General features: G+C 36.3%; 1 protein-coding gene and 1 long non-coding RNA gene across 2 annotated transcripts in view; one reads left to right on the plus strand and one right to left on the minus strand.

The window, feature by feature from the left end:
* ap1m1 (adaptor related protein complex 1 subunit mu 1) overlaps positions 1 to 9,568 on the plus strand; it is a 30,948-nt gene extending 21,380 nt beyond the window's left edge. Inside the window, exons 11-12 of the mRNA XM_077222166.1 lie at positions 6,534 to 6,609; positions 8,232 to 9,568. Coding sequence (XP_077078281.1) covers positions 6,534 to 6,609; positions 8,232 to 8,254 — 99 coding nt within the window. The 3' untranslated portion in view covers positions 8,255 to 9,568. The remainder of the gene's footprint in view (positions 1 to 6,533; positions 6,610 to 8,231) is intronic.
* LOC143731373 (uncharacterized) overlaps positions 1 to 21,334 on the minus strand; it is a 315,959-nt gene that overhangs the window by 59,805 nt on the left and 234,820 nt on the right. The window lies entirely within an intron of this gene.

Raw genomic sequence — 21,334 nt, forward strand, 5'->3', positions numbered from 1 at the left:
CGTTAATAACGGAGAAATTTTAATGCTTCTCTCTAGATCTCGCAGCGATGTTATTACTTCAGTGGCGAATTCAAATGCTTTGTTTACTGGATCTCTCAGCGCTGTGTAACTTGATCAAGATCGGCTCACGCTGCTCTGACGTTGATGGTCCAAACTGATAAACGGTCCGGGAAGCACAAAATAATGAGTAGCGCAGTTTCGTTCCGCTTCATTACGTTTGCCATTTGATGTTGCGCAACGTTGTGATGGTGGATTTTGGTCAGCAGGAAAAATGGTCCAACGAATCGTTCAGTTCATTCGAATGCGTACCGAATACCGAACCGAAAGCCTCGTACCGAACGGTTCAATACGAATACATGTATCGTTACACCACTAATATATATATATAGGACTGATATAGCTGCTTTAGCTCTCTCTCACACACACACACACATATATATATATACTACACATACATATGAATAAATAATAATAATAAAAATTGAAAAAATTATTTATACATACAAATTAATAAATGTATATACTGTATGTATAAAAAATATATATATGTAGTTTTTTATTACTTATTTATTCATATGTATGTACAGTGTGTGTATATATATATATATATTATTTATACAGTATTTACATTTATATGTTTGTATGTATAAATATATATACTACACATACATATGAATAAATAAATAATAATTAAAAAATATATATATATATATATATATTTATTTATACATGCATACAGTATATACAGTATTTATTTGTTTGTTTGTTTGAATCTGTTTATTTTTTTATGTCCCCCATACGTCTTACTCTTCAAAAGACCAAACGATAACCGCTTCACAGAGGGAAAATGCATGCTAGTTCATCTATAAATCAAGACCATCACAAATCCGCCACATCTGATCCCTAGTGGGCTTCAATTAGAGACGCATCACGAAAAGTAAACTCGACTCGGCTCCACGGTGAACTTTTTTACGGTTGACTGCTTGGTTCCCGTGAGAGAGGCAGTCTGGGTGCTGACCTGGTCGGAAACCTCAGGAAGGCTTTGATAACCTCTCCCGTCTCCGTACACCAGCCTGTCTCCTGGCTTGAGCGCCAGGCGTCGAGTCCCCTGCGATTAACGCTGCCAGCTGATTGTGCTCGCAGATCCAGGCTGTGGGTTTGGTCAAGCCTCAAGCCTTGGGCCGTTTTCTAAGACTGGCCGACCGCATCTAGAGATCTGCAGTCTGTCTCGATGCACTGGACAGTCTGAGCGTGGCCTTTGGACTATCACCACTAGTCTGTCCTAGTCACAAATAGACACATGCATGTGCTGAAAGCGTGCTATTTTTAGGGTTTTATAAGAAAACGGGAATAGGTTTCCCAGCACGGCTATATTTATGTTCTGATGAACGTCATGTGAAAGCGTGAACACTGGCAGTTTTCTGATCCTCGAAGTGCTCAGCTTCTGCAATTTAAAGTTGCTTTCTGGTCGATAAGTGTTGTGTGTTTGCACACTGTTATTAGGTGGAACGTGCAGCATCTCATTGCCGGTTCTGCAGTAAATGACCGTTCCTCTATTACCGTCAGGAGCTCATCGGCTCTGAGGGCACAGACTTTGTAGACGTGTAATTTTCTCAAATATTTCTAAAGCACAAACAATCTTTAACTCCCTAAAGCTTGGAGCCCTTTAGGACCGTGCTCGCATGTCAGAGCTATCGCCTAATAAGACATGTTCGAGTCTGGCTCGCAACATTTTCTGAGGTCATTCCAAACCTATCTTGTCGTATTTCTACTGGCGGCATCCAGAAAAGTGCCATAAAGGCCCAAAATAGAATTTATTTTATTTCTGAACCACATATTCATATATATATATATATATATCATTTTTTTTTTTTCTGTGATAGGTCGCCACTTTTTCCAATGTAAAATCTGACCAACACAAAACCAGTGTTCATTTTGACAGTGTTTTTGTTTGTATTAGTCATAGCTTTTTGCACTTTAAATTTGCTCTCATAATATTACGTCATGTCATACTATTTTTACTGCATTTTATCATCACTAAAATGGCATAAATATGTAAATAAAAATGCCATGGAAATAATATTTGATAAATAACAAAAAAATTGCATTACAACGTGTTGCTCATCAGCCACTGTGGCTAGTGGTTTTCCAAAGTTACAAGCCACTCAGTATTTTCAGCTGCAATTTTAACATCAATACCATGAGGAAAACCTGCCATATAGATATTTTTAATATTATATTATAATTTGACAGCAGGATTATTAGGCTGCTGTCACTTTAAGACCTGACGCATGGATCCATTATACTGTTACACGTGTTTTCTTTCTCAACTGTTTACGTTCACTTAAAACACAACCGACTGTGTTTCTTGAATACTTGCCAAGACCGGCATTTTGTGATTATTTTGTGTGTATTTGACTGTTTAAGCGCAATAAGCAGCGAAAAAGAACTAATTTTAGTCCTGAGAGTGAGTAAAATTATGCGCAATCCCACGGCGAAATTCAAACCCAACAACAACAACAACAATATTCATCAGAAGCAAATGAAAGGAGTGAGTGAGAGGAGGCGGGTTTGTGTGTCACTCGCTGTCGGAAAGATGAGAGAGAGCTGGTATCTTCTATCTGTTCTGCAAAAAATGAGTATTGGAAGCGTTTCAGATATTTCGGTATCAAAAACTCTATATATTTTGACAACACTACATTCCACTTAGTTTATTATTTCAGATGCCTTTTTTAAAAGACTACAATTGAAAAATGTATATATTATATAAAATTCTTGTAATTGTTATATAAATTATTGTAATGATGCATCTTTGTCCATCTCATTATCATTCTAAAAAAAACCTGAAGTACTGTCATTCAGCAACATCCCTCATGTATATTCTGTTTTCTTGTTTACATAGTGAGTGAATGATGCATGTAAAGAGCTGAGTCAGCGACGGGTTGAGGATTTGATGTGTGTGCGTCTGTGGCCGTTTATGTTCGTGCAAGTCTGACTACCCGTCTCCGAGCTCACTCCACAGGCTAGTTAGTTCATTCTAATGAGAGACCGGTGACCATGCAAATCTCAGCACTACCCACACGTCCAGCGTCCTCAGTGGCAGCTACAAATATACTCTTGTGTTCATGAAGGGCTGACCGAGCCAAAGGCGACCAAAGCATGACACAAGAGCGAATCGCTGCATTTACTCAAAACAAGCATCGCACAGTTGCTCGGCTGGCGCTGCATTTAGACCTTTATAGTCTGGCCGTCTCGCTGTGCCCGTCTGCTGTTCGCTTGCACTGATGGTGGCCTGGTAAGTTTGTGTGAGCTGCACCCAAGAGTGGCACATTACCGGCCCACGGACGCCAGGACACTATGTTCCCAAAAATACTCCTGAAACGTGCCCGCGCAGGGTTGTCCTCATGCTTTAACTGGACCAAGTTCTTTTTAAAAATCTGCATTGATACCTAGAATACATCTCTCATTGTGCTTAAGTCTAATTTGCGTCCGCAGGGCTATTTCTGAACGTTTACACAGAGGTTTTCAGAGAGAATAGACTCCATGATTAGAACAAACGCTCGGTAGATTAAAAACCCTGCAAAGAGCTGCTGGAGGACACGCGTGGTTGGACAGGACTACTGTAATTTCATTTGTCTTAAATGTCCACCCTGATCTCGAGAGATGTTTAAAGGTGACTAGCGACATCAAATGGAATTTAGGGCAAAAATAAAGATAGCTTCCAAAAAAGAAATTCCCAAACACTCCTACCGCCCCTTCCACCCCTGTTTTTCATTGTTCTGTCAAACAGATAGTAACTTACTCATTGACTTCATTATAGAGTTTATATATTTATATATACTGTATATATCAGGGCTCGACATATGCTTGTCCTTCAGAAAGTAATGACCGATTTGTCTGGAAAAAAAGAAAACAAAAATTGTGGTCTAAATATAATTTATTCAATATTATCAGTTTTAACACATTTAAATCCGCATATTTGTGATAATTCCCCAGAGGGATTTTTTTAAAAGACCCCTCCCCCCCAATCTTATTAAATGTATGCTTCATCTTTCATTTTTAAATTCTTAAATTTGATTAAAACAAATTCAATTGGATAGTAGCCACTCTATAGAGTCTTACTATTCTAAATAAAAAATTCTACACTGAAAGATTACAACGGCATTAAATAATGTTATGACATTGTTTAAAATATTTTTGGAAAATACAAATAAGAAATGTTGGGGGGGAAATGATGCATCTAAACATGAAACTAAACCGCCAGTACGTGGCAACAAAGGTCCGTCTTAATGACCGAGTCTTTAAAAAAAAAATGTAATCGACTGAACTATTCAAGGATGAGGCAGTTGTTTATAATTTGGGTCATTGAATTTTTCACTCAACCAATTTGTTCAAAACACTGAATCATTCAGTAATGAAACACGGTTGTGTGCGCTATGGTTCTGCTGTGATCGTTGCAGCTGAAACTGAACAAAAACAGTCAATATTGCATCTAAAATGTGACTTATTTTTTTGTCATTGAGGTTTTCAATCAGGTTTCTCTTTCATTTGCCCCTTCAAAAAATCCACTTGTTCCGTATGTATGTATGTATGTATGTATGTATGTATGTATGTATGTATGTATGTATGTATGTATGTATGTAGTTTAATGTAGAAGCAAAATACACTAAAGTCAAGAGGTAATTGAGACCGTAAGAAACCACACAGACCGCCATAAGCATAAGTCTTTAAAATAGTTGTCTCACCACATTATACTTGCTAAACCATATTTTAACATGGTAAGATACATCTGAGTATCAGGGTATCTGTCATCTCTTACAGAACGTGATTGTGCTCTTTCAGCATGTTTGTAAGGGTTGTGCAAAAGCTTCTGTTGTGAGCAGTGATGCAAGGCCCGTCGTAAGGATGCAACGAGTGACTCAATAGCGCTCTGTGCCATTTCCCCAATCTCACTTCTTCATGCGCTTCCGCCCGTGGCGTTACTCTGCCACTTTCCCAGGCTCTGCTGCCCGTGTGATGCCCGCGCTTGCCCTGACCTGAAGCTAATGCAAAATTATGTTTAGATGCCACAAGACTGGAATGTCCCTTGCGAGATATTCCCCAACCCCATTTTTTTTATTGCATCATATTGCATACTATCAATGAACTATTTACCGAGCATATGTGTAAGTAATTGATATGTCCATAAGACAGAGGCAATTATAAAAACCCAGTGCAATTAACTAGAAAAAGTGTGCAGGATTTATCATCATATTGCATACTCAAATACAATATTTTTGTTCTTTCTTTCTCAATGTCAATGTCAATTTTATTTATATACAGGTAGCACCATTAAGCACAACCTAGGTTGACTAATGTGCTGCACACAAAAACATAACAATAAGACTATACAATATAATTAATAAAAACACAATGCAATAAAACTTCCTCTGATTTATATGCCAAATTAAAAAAAATTATGGGTTTTCAACTTAAATTTAAATACAGATAGTGATGATTTCTCTTTAAAGCCATCTGTAGCCAACTTTGCACTGTAAAGATGTTGTGTGCAATGGAAAAGCAACTTAAATGTCGCATATCATTTACACAGAACCAAAGGCTTTAACACTTAGGCTTTTTATTGTTTTGCATCCCTGAAATGGGTTGGTATTTTTTTCCATTTGGCTGAATGAATTCACACACATTGAGGGTTTGAAATTAACTTTTTCACCCACCGACCAATTTGGCTACTAAATATTTAAAGGTCCCATATTGTCAAAACTTGGCTTTGTTCATGATAACAGACGTCTAGGGTCTATGAAACTACCATATAAGTTTCAAAACATTCGATCCACATCCACCTGCATAAAGTAGCTGTGCCTTTTCACGAGCCGTTGTGACTTCCGTATATTTGTGATGTCAATAACTACTCAGTCACCAATGGTGGGTCACTCAGAAAACAACAGGCCAATTAGAAGAGAGGCTCATGAATATTAAGTAGACAGGCCAAAATCGAGCTGTTCTCGGCAGAGGTCCTGAGAAAGAAGCTGTAAAAATATATTGAGATGGTTTTTGGTACTTATACCGCTTTACCGGCCCTTCTGGACTTTTACTAGCCAAATACATAGATAAATGTATATAAATTTGGATTTCATACATTCCTTTCTTATTGAAACAAAATCTTGCCATCCAGCAATCTCCTCATTTATTCTCATCCCTTTTTTTTCAGGAATGTGTTTTAGGTGGATAGATCAATACAGTAAGAAGAACATGTAGGATGTTGCAAAATAACAATGTCATTGCTGTTAACCAAATGCTTTTCAGCCTACGCTATTGATTCAAAGCAAGTGAACAAGCGTGCCGTTATTTGTGCATTTTGTAGTGACGCATTGTAGTGAAAAAGTTCATTTCAAACCCTGATTGTGTGTGAATTCATTCAGCCAAATGGAAAAAAATACCATGTTCAAGTAAGCCAGAAATGCGCAGATTCTGCACACAAAACCCTGCACACAATGCATTGCGGTGTGTTACAGTGACGGTCTGTGTTTCAACAGGTGCGTTACCTGAAGATCATCGAGAAGAGCGGCTATCAGGCCCTGCCGTGGGTGCGATACATCACCCAGAACGGAGGTAACACACTCTCATCCTCTCTTCTCTATTTTTGTCTTTGTTTTTCACAGCATTGCTGGTATTTGGCAACTATTAAGCAATGCGGTGCAGAATGATGGGAGATTAGTGTTGAATGTGGAGGTGAAATTGTTCTGCGAAAAGAGGATGTTCAGGACAGACGCGTGGAGAGATGGTGAAACCCAGATAAAATTAGAATCGCTGGTACAGTTTGTAGTACATAGTGTTGGACTTTTTTTGAATTTGCATTTTAAAGTTTGACTCACGTGCGTCTCGTTACAACCAGGAACTGAGCCTCCGTTTGTTTCATATATTATTAGTCAAAGGTATTATTTTATATTTTTGAGTGGAATTCAGATTCCAGATTCAGAAACAGTTTTTACCCAAAAGCCATTTTTGAACTGAATTCACTTTCTCCACAGCTGATTCAATCATTCTGAACGGACATGTATGAAATACTGTTCGAACAACATGCACAAGACACTTTAATCTATTTTTATTGTTTTTAAATTAATGTTTTTATGTGTGTTGGTATATGTGGGTAATAAGGATGAAATACAGTTTGTTTTCTTTTCTATGAAAGATGTCAAATTTCGTTGTATACCATGCAATGACAATAAAGTTAAAACTAAACTAAAAACTAAAACTGAATAGCCTAGTAAAGCAATATATGATATGATTTGTATATAACATCATATATCTGCTAAATGATAATGATTAAATGTAATCCGATTGAAGGAACCATATTAACAGTCATTGTAGGTTATAAAAATTGAATTCCAAAATAAAAAGTTAAAATGATAGTTAAAAATAAGTCGTCAGAATAATCATGTTTAATGAACACAAGAATGGGTTTAATAATTGTGTCATTTATATACAGAAATATTTACTTGCATTTATTTTTGATATTTAGACATGACTTTATTTTTTAAAAAGGCACATCATGACAAACTAACTATCGAATTGATTTATTAAAATGGACATTTTGAACTCTAATGCCAGTGCACTGCTGAAGTTTAAAGGGATAGTTCACCCCAAAATGTCAATATGACTTTCTTTGTTCTGCTGAACACACAAAAAAGATATTTTGAAGAATGTTGCCAATCAAACGGTTTCTGGTCCCCATAGTTTTTTTTCCTACTATGGAAGTCAATGGGTGCCGTCAACTGTGTGGTGACCAACATTCTTCAAAATATCACTACATTTTTTTATTTTTAGGTGAAAAATCCCTTTAAACCAGAGACACGGTTAAAACCTTTTTGTCTTGAAGCTCTCGGGTTGTGAAACTAGCCTAATGGCATGAAATTCAGGACAAAATGCAGAGTGTTCATTTAGAAATTATGCAACAATTTTGCAATAATCATGTAAATGTGTGATGTTTACTTGATCTGCAACGCTGAATTGACCAGTCGGCATCAAGCTAGTCTTATAATCATAATTTGTTCATTTTGTGAACTTACGTCTCAATTTTACAGATTGATTTAGTTTTTGATTGTGTTTTGATGGGTGGAGAGAGAAAGTTCAGCTGTCACAATTAACTTTCCCCCTGTGTTTTCATTTTTTTCCTGTTTCCTGTCGTTTTGGGCATTTAATTAAGCTTTGCTCATTTCCTCCTTTCTTTGCAGACTATCAGCTGCGGACTCAGTAAACGTGAGGAATTGGTCCAGAGCATCATGGGTCAAGGATGTATGTGTGTCTCTGTCTCTCTCTCTCTCTCTCCCTCTCTCTCTCTGTCTCTCTCACACACACTCACACACACTCATCTGCAGTACTGCTTTGTCTGATTTAAAAGAAATACAGGCCATGCTTTGGCTAGATCTTAGATTTATAAATTGGAATTGAATCTTTCATAGTGTTACTAAGATTTTGTCCACATTTTCCACAGTACAAAGACCCTGAACATTAGAAAAGGCAGTTAGATGACACTCCAGAACATTTGAATTATATGAATCTTAAATTTTTTTATTATTATTATTGTTACATTATAATCATGATAATCACATTCCCCTTCAAATTCTCATTGATTCTTTTGATTTTGTGTTGAAATATGAGCCTGATGTCTTTGAGAGGATTCGTGAGATTCACATATTTTCCTCGACATAATTTCCTGTACTGAAATCATTTCAGGGACTTTCCTCGTGCTTTAATTCACAAACTGCAGATGTGTGTGTTCAGTTCTGTCGTGTCATGGGCCGCCGAGTGTGTGTTTGACAGTTCAACGGGAATCATGTTCGTTCACGTTTCATGAAAACGCTAGCAGTCCTTAACCAATGGTTTCACGTCACATCTCGAGGAGGAAGCGTTCAGAAGACGATGTTTCCATACTGTAAACGCTTCATGTTTGTGGTTATTTATCAGTCGGAAGGTCACAGAGATGATGTATTGCACATTACAGAAGTGTCAGAAAGGTCAACTGAATAGATTATTATAGTCTGTAAATCCAAATTGAACCGTTTTACATGAGCTAATCCAGTAGCAGATCTTGGGGACGTCCTCAGATTTACTTTTGTCAGTATTTTTGACGTTATTCCTTTTGTTGCTATTAATATTTTTTATTTTCTATGTTGGGTGCAGTATTCATGTGCTCATAATTCAGTATTATTGGTTACAGTAGTGTTTTTTTCTGGGATCTGCTCACAGTACCTCATATGAGTTTACTACACACTGCTAAACTGCAGAATTACACTCGATTAAAACCATTCAACACGACTCAAATCTAAGGTCAACCATCGTGCCATTTTGAAAGTAGAAGAATAGTTGTTTTCTTTTGTATTACTAATTTGATTTGTCCAGTTCATTTCATTTGCCTTTGAAGGATTGAATGTGAAGGTTACCATGTTTACTATGGTACTGTAGCTGAAATGTGACAATTGCATTCCTCTCAAAACCTTCCTGTATCTCATTTAAATTATTCACCTGTCTGTACACGTCAAGCATCATAAAAGTACCTGTTTAGAAAATACCTCTTCTGATCAGTCTCATACTTACTGTTTGAAATTTGCTATTTATTCTGGACAAGAATTGCTTACTTTGGCTGATATGATAGACACAGTTCGTGTTATTATTGTCACAGAGGTCAAATTTATACAATTAACCGGGTTTTTTTTTTTTTTTTTTTTTTTGATTAAAACGAACCCTGGTGCGATTGCTCTCCTTTACACATTTATAAACTCTTCACGAGTTCTGGTCAGAAAACCATCATATGCAGCTACACACACACACAACCAGCGCATTTATCCCAGAACACAGCAGTGTTTTAGATGTTCGGTAAGTTACGTCGCATAATATACATAATAAAAGCCGACCAATCAGGTTGTGTACGTATCCCTATGCCTTTAGATGCAGTATCTTGAGGTGAACCAGGACGAAATGTACTTAAATTGGGGGTTTTTTTGGTCCGAACCAAGCAAACCGCACTGCAAGTGTGAACGCACACACACTTGTGTTCAAGAAATCAACAGATATGTCTGTGATTGGCTACAGTGCTGCAAAAACACATTGTAAATAGAAACCTTTGACGTTCTCACAGATACGCGCTGTATCGTTCTCCAATATGCTATTATTACAGAGAAAACTGATCCTAGACCAGCAGTTATAGTTATATATATATATAGTTATAAGTAGTCAGTGGTTTAAGTGAGAAAATGCCACGCTAGTCTCAGGAAGGTCAGCCAAACTATGACCAAACTTGCCGTTTTCTTTTGTTGAAGTTCTTGGTCCATGTACATGACTCCACCTGCATAACCAACACGTCCAATGCATAAGCCTTCTTATTTTAATTTCAATAATAATTGTTTTGTTTTGTTTCCCATGGTGCCATTAACTCTTGGTATTGGTTGTGTTGTACAAGATGGAGCAGCACAAGCTTTGAAAGATTATGTAAGGATAATCAGATATATGGTGGTTGGGATTTTCATCATTACGCCCACATTTTAACATTAATTTCTCCTGGCACGGAGCTTAGCTTTATTGTTCTGTGAAACGTTCCCTTATTGTGGAGGCGGAATATAGTGTCACGACATCAAGTTTCGGTAATTCCGGAAAAGTGGAGAATGTCGCTTTTTAAAATTGCTTGTTGAAATGTATATCCTGTTTATTTCACAGCATGCCAAATTTCCCGTCGCCGGTCGTTTTTTAAAAATAATTAATACTTTTATTCAGCAAAGATGCTTTCAATTGATCAGAACTGACAGTAAATACATTTATAATGTTATAAAAGATTTTAAATAAACGCTGCTCTTTTAAACGTTTTATTTTTAGAATCCTGTAAAAAAAATGAAGTGTTTTCAACAGTGATGATAATCATAAATGTTTCTTGAGCAGAAAATCATCATATAAAAATGATTTCTGAAGGATCATGTGACACTGTTGATCACAGGAATAAATTACACGTTTACAATAAATTCACATAGAAAACAGTTGTTTTAAACTGTAATACTATGTCACTATTTTTTACTGTATTTTTGATCAGATAAAAGCAGTCTTGGTTTTTGCATAAAATGTAACTTGAGATTTAATAGAAAATGTTTCATATCTCATTTAATGTTCTGGACTATCCTGATATAGGAATGTTTACTGTTGGTTAAAAAAAAAAAAGCGAGTTAAAATGTTATGCATTTGTTATGGTTACTGTTTAGTGTTCTGGACAGAACATGAGCGCTTCCTCTGGATCATCAGGTTTGTGTGGGAGTAGAAAAGGAAGGAATCTTTTGTCTTCACTCCACAGGATATAAACAGGTAAAACACACTTACACACTTCTACAGCCTCCATTCATGCCGATCACATTCCTCAGAGCAGGTTCTCACAGAAAACCACTTGAACCTCGATGGGGATTAAATCCCAGACCGGAACTTTTCCTGGCACCTTTTCCTCTGTGATGTTTGGCACATACAGTCGGATCTGGCAAAGAAAAGAGAGAGAGGGGGAAAAAACGAAAGCGTGGTGTAACTACACTGGAGGAAAAAACTATATTCACTCAAACATTGCTTGTAAATTTCACAAATAATTACGTCAAGTAGCAGAATTAAACACGAAATTTACAAGTAGTCCTTCAATAATCTTTGCTTTTGAAAAATCATTTTTATAGTGTAATATGCCTTGAAAAGAAACATAATTTTTAGTGTAATATGCCTCCATACTAGATTTATCAAATGGGGGCCACTTTTTTAATTAAAAATGGTAAAATATAAAACTGAAATATTTCAGATTTACTAAATTTTTCTGTGACTGATGGTCAGATTTTCTGGTATGGTTTCATTGTAAACATCATAAACTGCACTTCTACAGCATTTATTAATCTTTGTTAATATTCATTTCAACATTTGCTAATGCATTATTACAATTAAAAGTGGTATTTCTTAACATTAGTTAATGCACTGTGAACAAACAATGAACAGCTGTATTTTTATTAACAAACGTTAACAAAGATTAACAATGTATTTCTCACTGTTAGTTTATTATGTTAGTTATCAATATATTAAATACAAATGAAACCTCATTGTAAAGTGTTATGGATTTTCTTCATCCATTGAAACTCGGGATGAATTATGTCAAATAACATGATCATGTTATTAAAGCAAAGGAGAAACACTAAATTCAACTTTTCTCAATGTAATTTGTATTGAGAACACTGCATTTTAAAAACACACTGGTCTCAGACTTTTGGCGCCGCTTATTATTAAATTCACGATAGTTATGGCACTTGTATTTCATAACAGGTGCATATTGCACAACTTTTTTGCTATATAATTTCATTTCCGCCGTGCATGGAATGAAATCAGGGCAGTGTATGCATACATGTCAACGGTTTAACTTTGATAAACCCACAGGGTAATAAAGCATCCCGTGAATGAGTTTTACTGACTGTAATTTCACACTTTTATGAAACTGGAAGAGATTAGCGTTGTTTCACAATATCAGACAGCGTGGCGTTTCACCGGGTCACACAAAAGGAGCGTCGCGACTCGCACGGAACCCCCGTGTTTTGTTTCAACACGGAATCCTGTTGCCAAGCAACCCGGGTCGCGCGAGGGAAGCCCTGTTACTCGATCGCGCGTGTGACGTCAAACACAGGTTGTTCTCTCGCGGAGGCGCATCTTTTAGATGCCATTGAAAACGATAAGCAGTTAATGAGTCAATGGGATAAAAGGCACCATCCTTTAATGTTATTACGCAAAAGTAGCCTATTTGAAAAATGCAAGACACATTCAAGCAAGTGAACTTACCCTCTAATTTACAATGACGCGCGAGGATTTTTGCCAAAACTCTCTGAAATGAGCTTTAATTAGTGGCCTGAAACTAAGAGCCGTAAATTACTGTGTTGCAGGTGGTAATGCTGATGTGACAAACCTTTAGAGAGAAACATGAACCTGTTCATTCACCTGAGTTTAATGCACAATTATGCATTGATTTATTAGCCAACATCAGTTTCAGCACAACCTGATCTCCACACCTAGATTCCTACCTACTTTTTGCAAATTACTTTATTTGGGATCAATGAGAGATGAACAGCAAACCGCCCATAACTATAAAAAAAACAGAACTTAATAGAGAGCCTAGTCCCTCTCCTTCCGGTGGACCATGGGACCTTATTTCAGAAAAATATTGTATGGTAGTCAATGGCGAAAGACAACAAATATTTGGATCCCGTTTGAATTGTGCCCTGAATTACACATTTGATGTTTGTCAATTTAAAAGATACATTTTAAAGTCAAGAAAGTCGCAGTTTTATGTAAAACTGTTGAGGTATAAGACTGTGAAAATACGTAATTACAAAGACTACAAACCCAAAAGACGCATGAAGCTAACTTTACTGAAGCTAACGTCTCTCATGTTTTCTATAGTCTAACGTTATAATCGTGACGTTACGCCGTCATGCCTGTGTGTTTTGTACCAGACTGCACACACACGAGCTTGGTGACGAGAGATGTAGTTCAATGAGCGATTTTCACATAAAACTAAATGTTACTCTTCTGTTTTATGACAAACTGTGACTTTCTTGACCTTCATAATTATCTTTTAAATTGACAAACATCATATGTGTAATTCAGGGTACAGTTCAGACAGAATAAAAAGATAAGTTGTCTCTCGCCATTGACTACCCTACCATACATATTTTTTTCGAAATAAGGTCCCATGAGCCGGAAGCGGAGGGGAGGGACTTAGGCTCTTAGCTCCGCCCCTTTCCCACGTTGCGATCTTTGTGTTCTGTCTTCCGGTTTGTGTTTCTAAGATCTTATCGATTTATGAATCAACCGGTCGTTTTAAAATCTTCTTCTGACATATGTTATGATCTCTGCTTAGAATATTACAATGCTTATGATAACTTTCCTTAACTCTACAATAAGTATATCCACTTCAGCAATGCCATAGAAATGCTACCGACAAAATTTTAAAGATGGCTGCGCGCGGCCATATAAAAATCCAATAACTACCAGATGCACATTAAAAAAAAATGCTGCTTTCAACTCATGTTTGAGTCAAATAGAACAACACCAATTAAATGGGTTGGGTTTTGGTTTGTTTGTCCATAGTTGACCCAAAAATGAGTTGAAACATGCAAGCATTTTGTTATGTGTTTAGTTTATCTGATTTTAAAATGAGTGAGTTTTTCCTTCTAATGTCTTGATATTGCATTGTAAACAGTTGAACACTTTGGACAATCTGACATGACTCACTGAATCATATTCATTAATGATACAATTTTTTTTTTATTATTCACTCTAAAAAAATGCTGAGTTGTTTCAAACTATGTTTGGGTCAAATGGACAAATCCAACCTTTGGTTTATATTTTTTAATTAATGTTTTTGTGATGGTTTGTTAAATGTGCAAATGCTTAACGCATGACGTAAAAATACTTTTAATGAGCGATTGTTCTACCCGTGTTTCATTAGGCCTAAAAACTAAAAGTATTCTTGCATTGCAGATTTAACTGAGGTCATTTCGACGTGTTTTGGTGTAGTTTTAGGCCTGGTGTGTGTAGATATTCACTCTTACAAATAAAGGCTCTTTATTGGCATTGATGGCCATTTCACAACAGGTTCTCTATAGAGGAAAAGAGTACTTTAGATTTTTAAAATGTAGGCCTACACTAAGAAAAAATGGTCATTGTTGACTGAAATGTTCTTGGGGAACCTAAAATGGTTCTTCTATGACATCATCACTGTTTAATCATGTTTAATAGTGATAAACTATAGTAAAGTGCAAATATTTAGTCCAGGTGGCACTTGTTTCAAGTTTTGTGAGTACAAAGTATCCGTGGCTTTTTCCACTATTGACAGGTCAAACAGCATTTCGCAAGTTTATGGTGACAAATACCAGGTTTACCGTGAGTGTGTGAAAGGTAGACGTTTGGCCCAGTGATGCCGTATTTACCTCCTCCAGCGTGTGTGTGTGTGTGTGTGTGTTTGGAAACACAGTTGCTGTGGTGATAAAGTCATCTAGAGCAGGTAAAGACTGATGACGTGTGGACTGGAGGAGGACGGCTGATACGGCAGGTATTGCACCAGATCAATCTTTAGATAACATCTTACGACATGACTTCCGGCGGCTCGACTCACCTCTCCGCACGACATCCAATTCTGGAAAATAATTAGCCAAATGACAAAATATTGAAGCACGAAAGCACACAGTCCAAATATAATTTTCTGCCACTTACCTATTCATAGAATAGCAGATTCACCTGGCCTAAATATTTCATTATTTATTTATTATTTATATATATATAAAATTTTTTTGGTGAAAATAACACTCATTATGTTATAGCATAATATACAACAAACCTGTCGAAAAGAGTCCAGATTATATTTCACTCAAAGATTGGAATAAAGAGACTTTTCAAAAATATATTTCAGAAAGTAGCCTATTTATACATCATGGTATAGGCCTATTTGTTGTACAAAATTGAATTTTATATATATAATTAAATTTTGTAGGCCTATATCATGATATATAAAAAGTCTTGTTTTTTGTGAGGTTTATGCTTAAAACAAAAAAATATATATTTTTAAAAACAAAACAAAAGTTTCACTCGGGTAAGAAAAGTACACAATATATTATCTGAAATATTGTCTTATCATCATATGCAGTTTTCCTTCTTAAGTAAATGTACACTTCTCATTACATGAAAATTTTAAAAATATATAAACTATTCATGGTGTACTTGTACTAAATTGAATTAAAAATGCGTTTCTGAGGTTTATGCTTAAGACAAGAAAGAAAATATTTTTTAAAGAAAACAATTTCTTATTTGAAATTTCTTATACACTTTTGCTTCTCAAATTTATTTTAATATTTAAACTGGAAATCAAAACAAAAAGTTTGTTTCCTATACATTTAGCATTTACATATGCTGCAACTACTAAAGATGTCACTGGACGATGTTTTACTTGCCAAAACATTTAGTTTTAAGTTTGCATTTCATGATGCAAGTACAGTATATGGAGACAATAAAGTGTTGTCCAAGTTACTGTATGCATAATTCCTCGTGCACCAACATGTTCAGTGTTGTGGAAAATCTTACAGCTCCATAACAGTTGTTATGTAATAAACTCAGTCGCACAGCCACACTCTGTCAACGTGAAAGTAAGTACAGAAACCAGGAAATAATATAATAATAATAATAATAATAATTTGTTACATTTACACTAACGTTCAAAAGTTTGGGGTCAATGCGATTTTTTTAAAAAAGAAATTAACACTTTTCTTCAGAAAGGACGCATTAAATTGATCAAAAGTGAGAGTAAATACATTTATAATAATGCAAAATATTTATTTTTTTAATTAAAAGCTTTTCTCTTGAACTTTCGAAGAATCCTGAAAAAAAATGAATCACGGTTTGCACAAAAATATGAAGCAGAACAACTGTTTTCAACTGTGATAATAATCATAAATGTTTCTTGAGCATCAAATCATCATATTATAGTGATTTCTGAAGGATCATGTGACACTGAAGACTGTAGTAATGATGCTGAAAATTCAGCTTTGATCACAGGAATAAATTACACTTCACTATATATTCACATAGAAAACAGCTGTTTTACATTGAAATAATATTTCACAATATTACTGGGTTTGTTTTGTATTTTTAATCAAATAAATGCAGCCTTAGTGAGCAGAAGAGACTTCTTTTAAAAACATTAAAATACTTACCGACCCCAAACTTTTCAACGGTAGTGTATATAGCCACCACAAAGATTCACAATTTCAGATTCAAATCCATGTGAGATCCGCATGTTTCTCTGTGAGAGCCAGCAGAGAGACGAGCGCCGGAGGAGTTTCAGTCAAACGCAGGTTCTCACCGCTATACATGACCTGAACAACAGGACCGAGAGCGTGTGAAGACCTGACAATACCTGGAGCCTCAGCTCAGGGTTACAGGACACTTCCGATTACAGCCTGATCAAATCAGATCAACACTGTAAAAAATTCTGCTGTGATTTTACAGTAAAACAATTAAAACAGTATTTTACTGTAAAAAAACAAACAGTTAAATATTGTGAAAGTCTGGAAATATTCTACAGTGTAGACAGTAGAGCTGATGTGTTGTTTGCTTCTGCCAAACAAACTGTTTATGACAACAAAGCTGCTCTAACATCAGTGCTGACATTTATGCATCATAAAATGCTATTTCAGATCAATCAAGGCATCTTTCCTTGGACAAATACTTAAAGGCAATGCATAATGCAATGTGATGAACTCATGCAATTCTGATTACATTCATTAATCGTTCGATACCGATATCGTTATCGGCCCAATAAGAAAATTTGGCCAATATAGCCTATATTAAAGCCGATAAATAGTGGATTATTCCCTTTAGCTGAGTCACTTCAGATGTTCAACATGATGCTTTTGAATTGCTTGAAATATGATTGGAATCACTTAAAAAAAGGAAAATACTGTTAAGTGCAACATGTATAGGCTACATAAACTTATAATGAGATATAATATATAATTGTGTGCTTCAGACATGGCTTTTAATGGTGAGACTTCTGCTTTTTGTGATCAGTCTCTCAAAAATTATATAAAAATTTGGATTTAGATTTATAAGCCAATATATCGGTCATCGGCTTTCAAATATAAAGAATTATCGAGTATCGGTATCGGCCAAAATTGTCACATCGGTGTATCCCGAGTGTTTTTTTACATCACCATTTAGGTTCAATTTATTTTGTATTTCAGTTTGAGTTTTTATGTATTTCTGGTTAGGAAATCACCATTGCCTCGTCAAGCTTCTCCAGGAGGAGGTAATGCTAGTGATTTCCTAATAAAAAGTGTGATCATTTCAGCGGAGTCACATGTTCACTGTGACAGTTCAATCCTTTAACACGCTGCTCCTGAAAACACTCAGGGTTTTCCTCCGGTGTCTGGGAAGGGCGAGTGGCCTTGGAAGCCATCCTGCAGATTTTCTCTAGGCTTCATATTTATTTATTTTCTCGCCGACTCGTTCACGAACCTCAGTGATATTTTAGCACATGTGCATGGCAACAGCAAAACAGTAAAGCAGCTGAAGAATTCCTGCCCCGACCGCGTTTGTGAATTAGTGATCATGTAAAAAGCCACTGTGGCTTGGAGATTGCAAACAGGCCGTGTGGAGACGCAGAGAGTTAACCAGTCTCGAAATAGACAGTTTGTTTGTGCGGAGAGAGCAGGAACGTGTGTTTGACATCGGGGACCGTCCACTGTCCTGTGAACACAACCTGACGAGGTGTTGAGGGATTGTTTGGGACTTATGCCAGAATTATCTACAGTCAAACCCAAATTTATTCAGACACTTCACACATTATCACAGTATATACACTATAGTTTAGAAAAATGGTAGTAAAATATGACAGGAGCTCAGAGTTATCAAATCAGTTGATATTTCACTGGTTTTGTCCGTCCTTCTTTTAGACTGTCTCACAAATGAATATGTTGAATATCTGTCAGCTGTTAAATTTAACTACACAATTAGATAATACCAGTTTAGCTCAACCAATCACCAAGCAATGCTTCATTGTGTTCAGTCTGTAGTGTGAAAAGGTCGCATTACCAATTAAAAAGAAAAAAACACTAAAGAAAACATGGTCAGGTCAAAGTGTCTGAATAATTTTTGGTCATAAATATTTATAAATGTTACTGGTAGTCACTGTATGGAGAATTTTGGGAAATATGTCACAGTTCACTTAATCTTACATAAATTAACTATAGCGTCCTGCACCCACTAGTAAAAAATATCACAAATTATATATGGTGTCTGAATAATTTTGGGTTTGACTATGTTTTAATGCAATGTTGTGGAAACATTTTAATCACTTAAAATGCCAGTTTTACGGCAAGCAACTATTAGTTTCATTACATTTTTCAATAGCGCGCTGCTGGTTTTTAGCGCTCAATGCACAACAAATGACAACAATAACATTCAAAATAAATTTTTTGAAGAAATTATCACCTTTATTCAGCAAGGACGCATTAAATTGATCAAAAGTGACGGTAAAGACATTTATAATGTTCAAAAAAGATTTATATTTCAAATAAAGGCTGTTCTTTCCAACTTTCTATTCATCAAAGAATCCTGAAAGACATTTGAAGCAGAAAATATATTTAAAAAAAAGAAACATTGATAATAATTTTAAATGTTTCTTGAGGAGCAAAACAACATATTAGAATGATTTCTTTGGTGTACATTTTTAAACGAATAGTGTTACCACTCTACTTTTGCCATGTGTGTTCATACTTGGCATGTTTGGTTTGATGTTTTGACTCCTTTACACATTTATAAACTTCACGAGTTCTCAGCTGGTCAGAAAACTATCATATGCAGCTACACACACACACCACGAGTGCATTTATCGCAGAACACAGCAGTGTTTTAGATGTTCGGTAAGTTACGTCACATAATATACATAATAAAAGCCGACCAATCAGGTTGTGAACGTATCCCTATGCCTTTAGGTTCAGTATCTTTAGGTGTCGGTTTTAAACAATGGCATTTTAACAGCGAAACCTAAAGATACTGAACCTAAGGGCATAGAGATACGTTCACAACCTGATTGGTCGGCTTTTATTATGTATATTATGTGATGTAACTTACCGAACATCTAAAACACTGCTGTGTTCTGGGATAAATGCGCTCGTTGTGTGTGTGTGTAGCTACATATGATAGTTTTCTGACCAGAACTCGTGAAGAGCTTATAAATGTGTAAAGGAGTCAAAACAGCGTCAGGAATCCCTCCGTCACACAAACCAAGATCTGCTGTGAGGAGACGCACTTCTGATGCCTGAACTGAACTGTGATGAGCAACATCTCCACTGTGATGAGAAAAAACAGCTATGCTTGAGCATTCTGTTATTTTTAGGGTCGCATCCTGTGACATCATGTCCTGTTTTTAGTTTGATTACATGTGTTTGGTCCGTGTTGCGTTCATATATCATTCGAGCCGCACCAAAGTTAGTGTGGAAGCGGATCGAGACTCTCTTCAGCTTGTTTGGTGTCATCAGGGTTCAGATGATGTTCACACTCATTCAAATGAACTGCACTAACAGAGCAATCGCACCAGGGTTTGTTTTAATCAAACCAAACATGCCAAGTTTGACACACACTTAGTGTCCCTCATCCCTTCTCACTCGTGTCCCATATGAGCCTGTAAGGAGGAAGATGAGACTCAGAAAAGTAGGAATGCACTTCAAAAGACTCTCTGACTGCTGAAACACTTATGCTTTTTAACCAAGATAAATACAGCGTATTCTTGAAGTACCCTAACCCTCATAAAAGACACATTTATAGATGTGCAGATGAAGGGGGCTCATTATAAACCCTCTTTTTTGTGGGGGTCTATTTAAGGCGATTCTCCTGATGTGGCTTGGATTTTGCTATTTTCACTTCACCCTTGAATTTTCTCCAACCAGAGGAATATCTCAAACCCCTCGTCTTTACCCAAACCCCGCTCTGCTATAATTATGTCTAGATGACTGGATTCTCTCTGGCTGTTATAATGTCGGGAGTGAGGGGTCATATGCCCACAGACCAGCCCATCCGAGGTGTCCGTGTCCCAGGGGTATTTTTACTCGGATCAGTGGCACATGGCAGTATTGAAAAGTGAGGCTGCGCTCAAATTATAGAGGGAAAACACAAATCACTCAGGCGGTGAACTCTGCAGTTTTGTGGTGAAAAGATGGAAGAGGAATTGTAGAGGAAACAGATGGAGTAATAAAGACTGAGAGAAGTGCAAAAACGCTTCACCTGCTGAATTACAGCTTTTAACCCTTTAAAGAATATTGTGTCATTTGATAAGTTTCTAATCATAAACATGATTGATGATTTTTAATGTCCTCTAAATGATTACAACTGCTGAAAAACCTGTCGCACACAATCTATACATGCATTAGTCTGATTGAGAGTTTAGACTTTTATAGCAAGTAAATAATTGTAAAAACATCTACCTTCAGCTCGTGGTTCATGTGTCTTTCTGCTGTGAAATCAAGTGATGATTATGTCAAAACATAACCAACACCATCAGATTACCTTTTCTCTTTGATCATCTGACAGTTATAACTCCGATACAACAGCCAAACAAAATCTAATGTTAACAGTTTAAGGGTCACGAGCCCAACTAAAGAAACAACTAAAAAACACTGATCACCATAATGGTGGCTTAGAAATTAGATTTTTTGTTTTCCTTTGGTGATTCTGCTTGTTAACATCAGGTGTCTTCAGTAATGGTCAATCATCACTCAATGAATCACTTAAT

Source organism: Siphateles boraxobius, unplaced genomic scaffold, assembly GCF_051911475.1.
Source record: "Siphateles boraxobius isolate OS27281-9 unplaced genomic scaffold, OSU_SipBor_1 86, whole genome shotgun sequence".
NCBI classification, from domain to species: domain Eukaryota; kingdom Metazoa; phylum Chordata; class Actinopteri; order Cypriniformes; family Leuciscidae; genus Siphateles; species Siphateles boraxobius.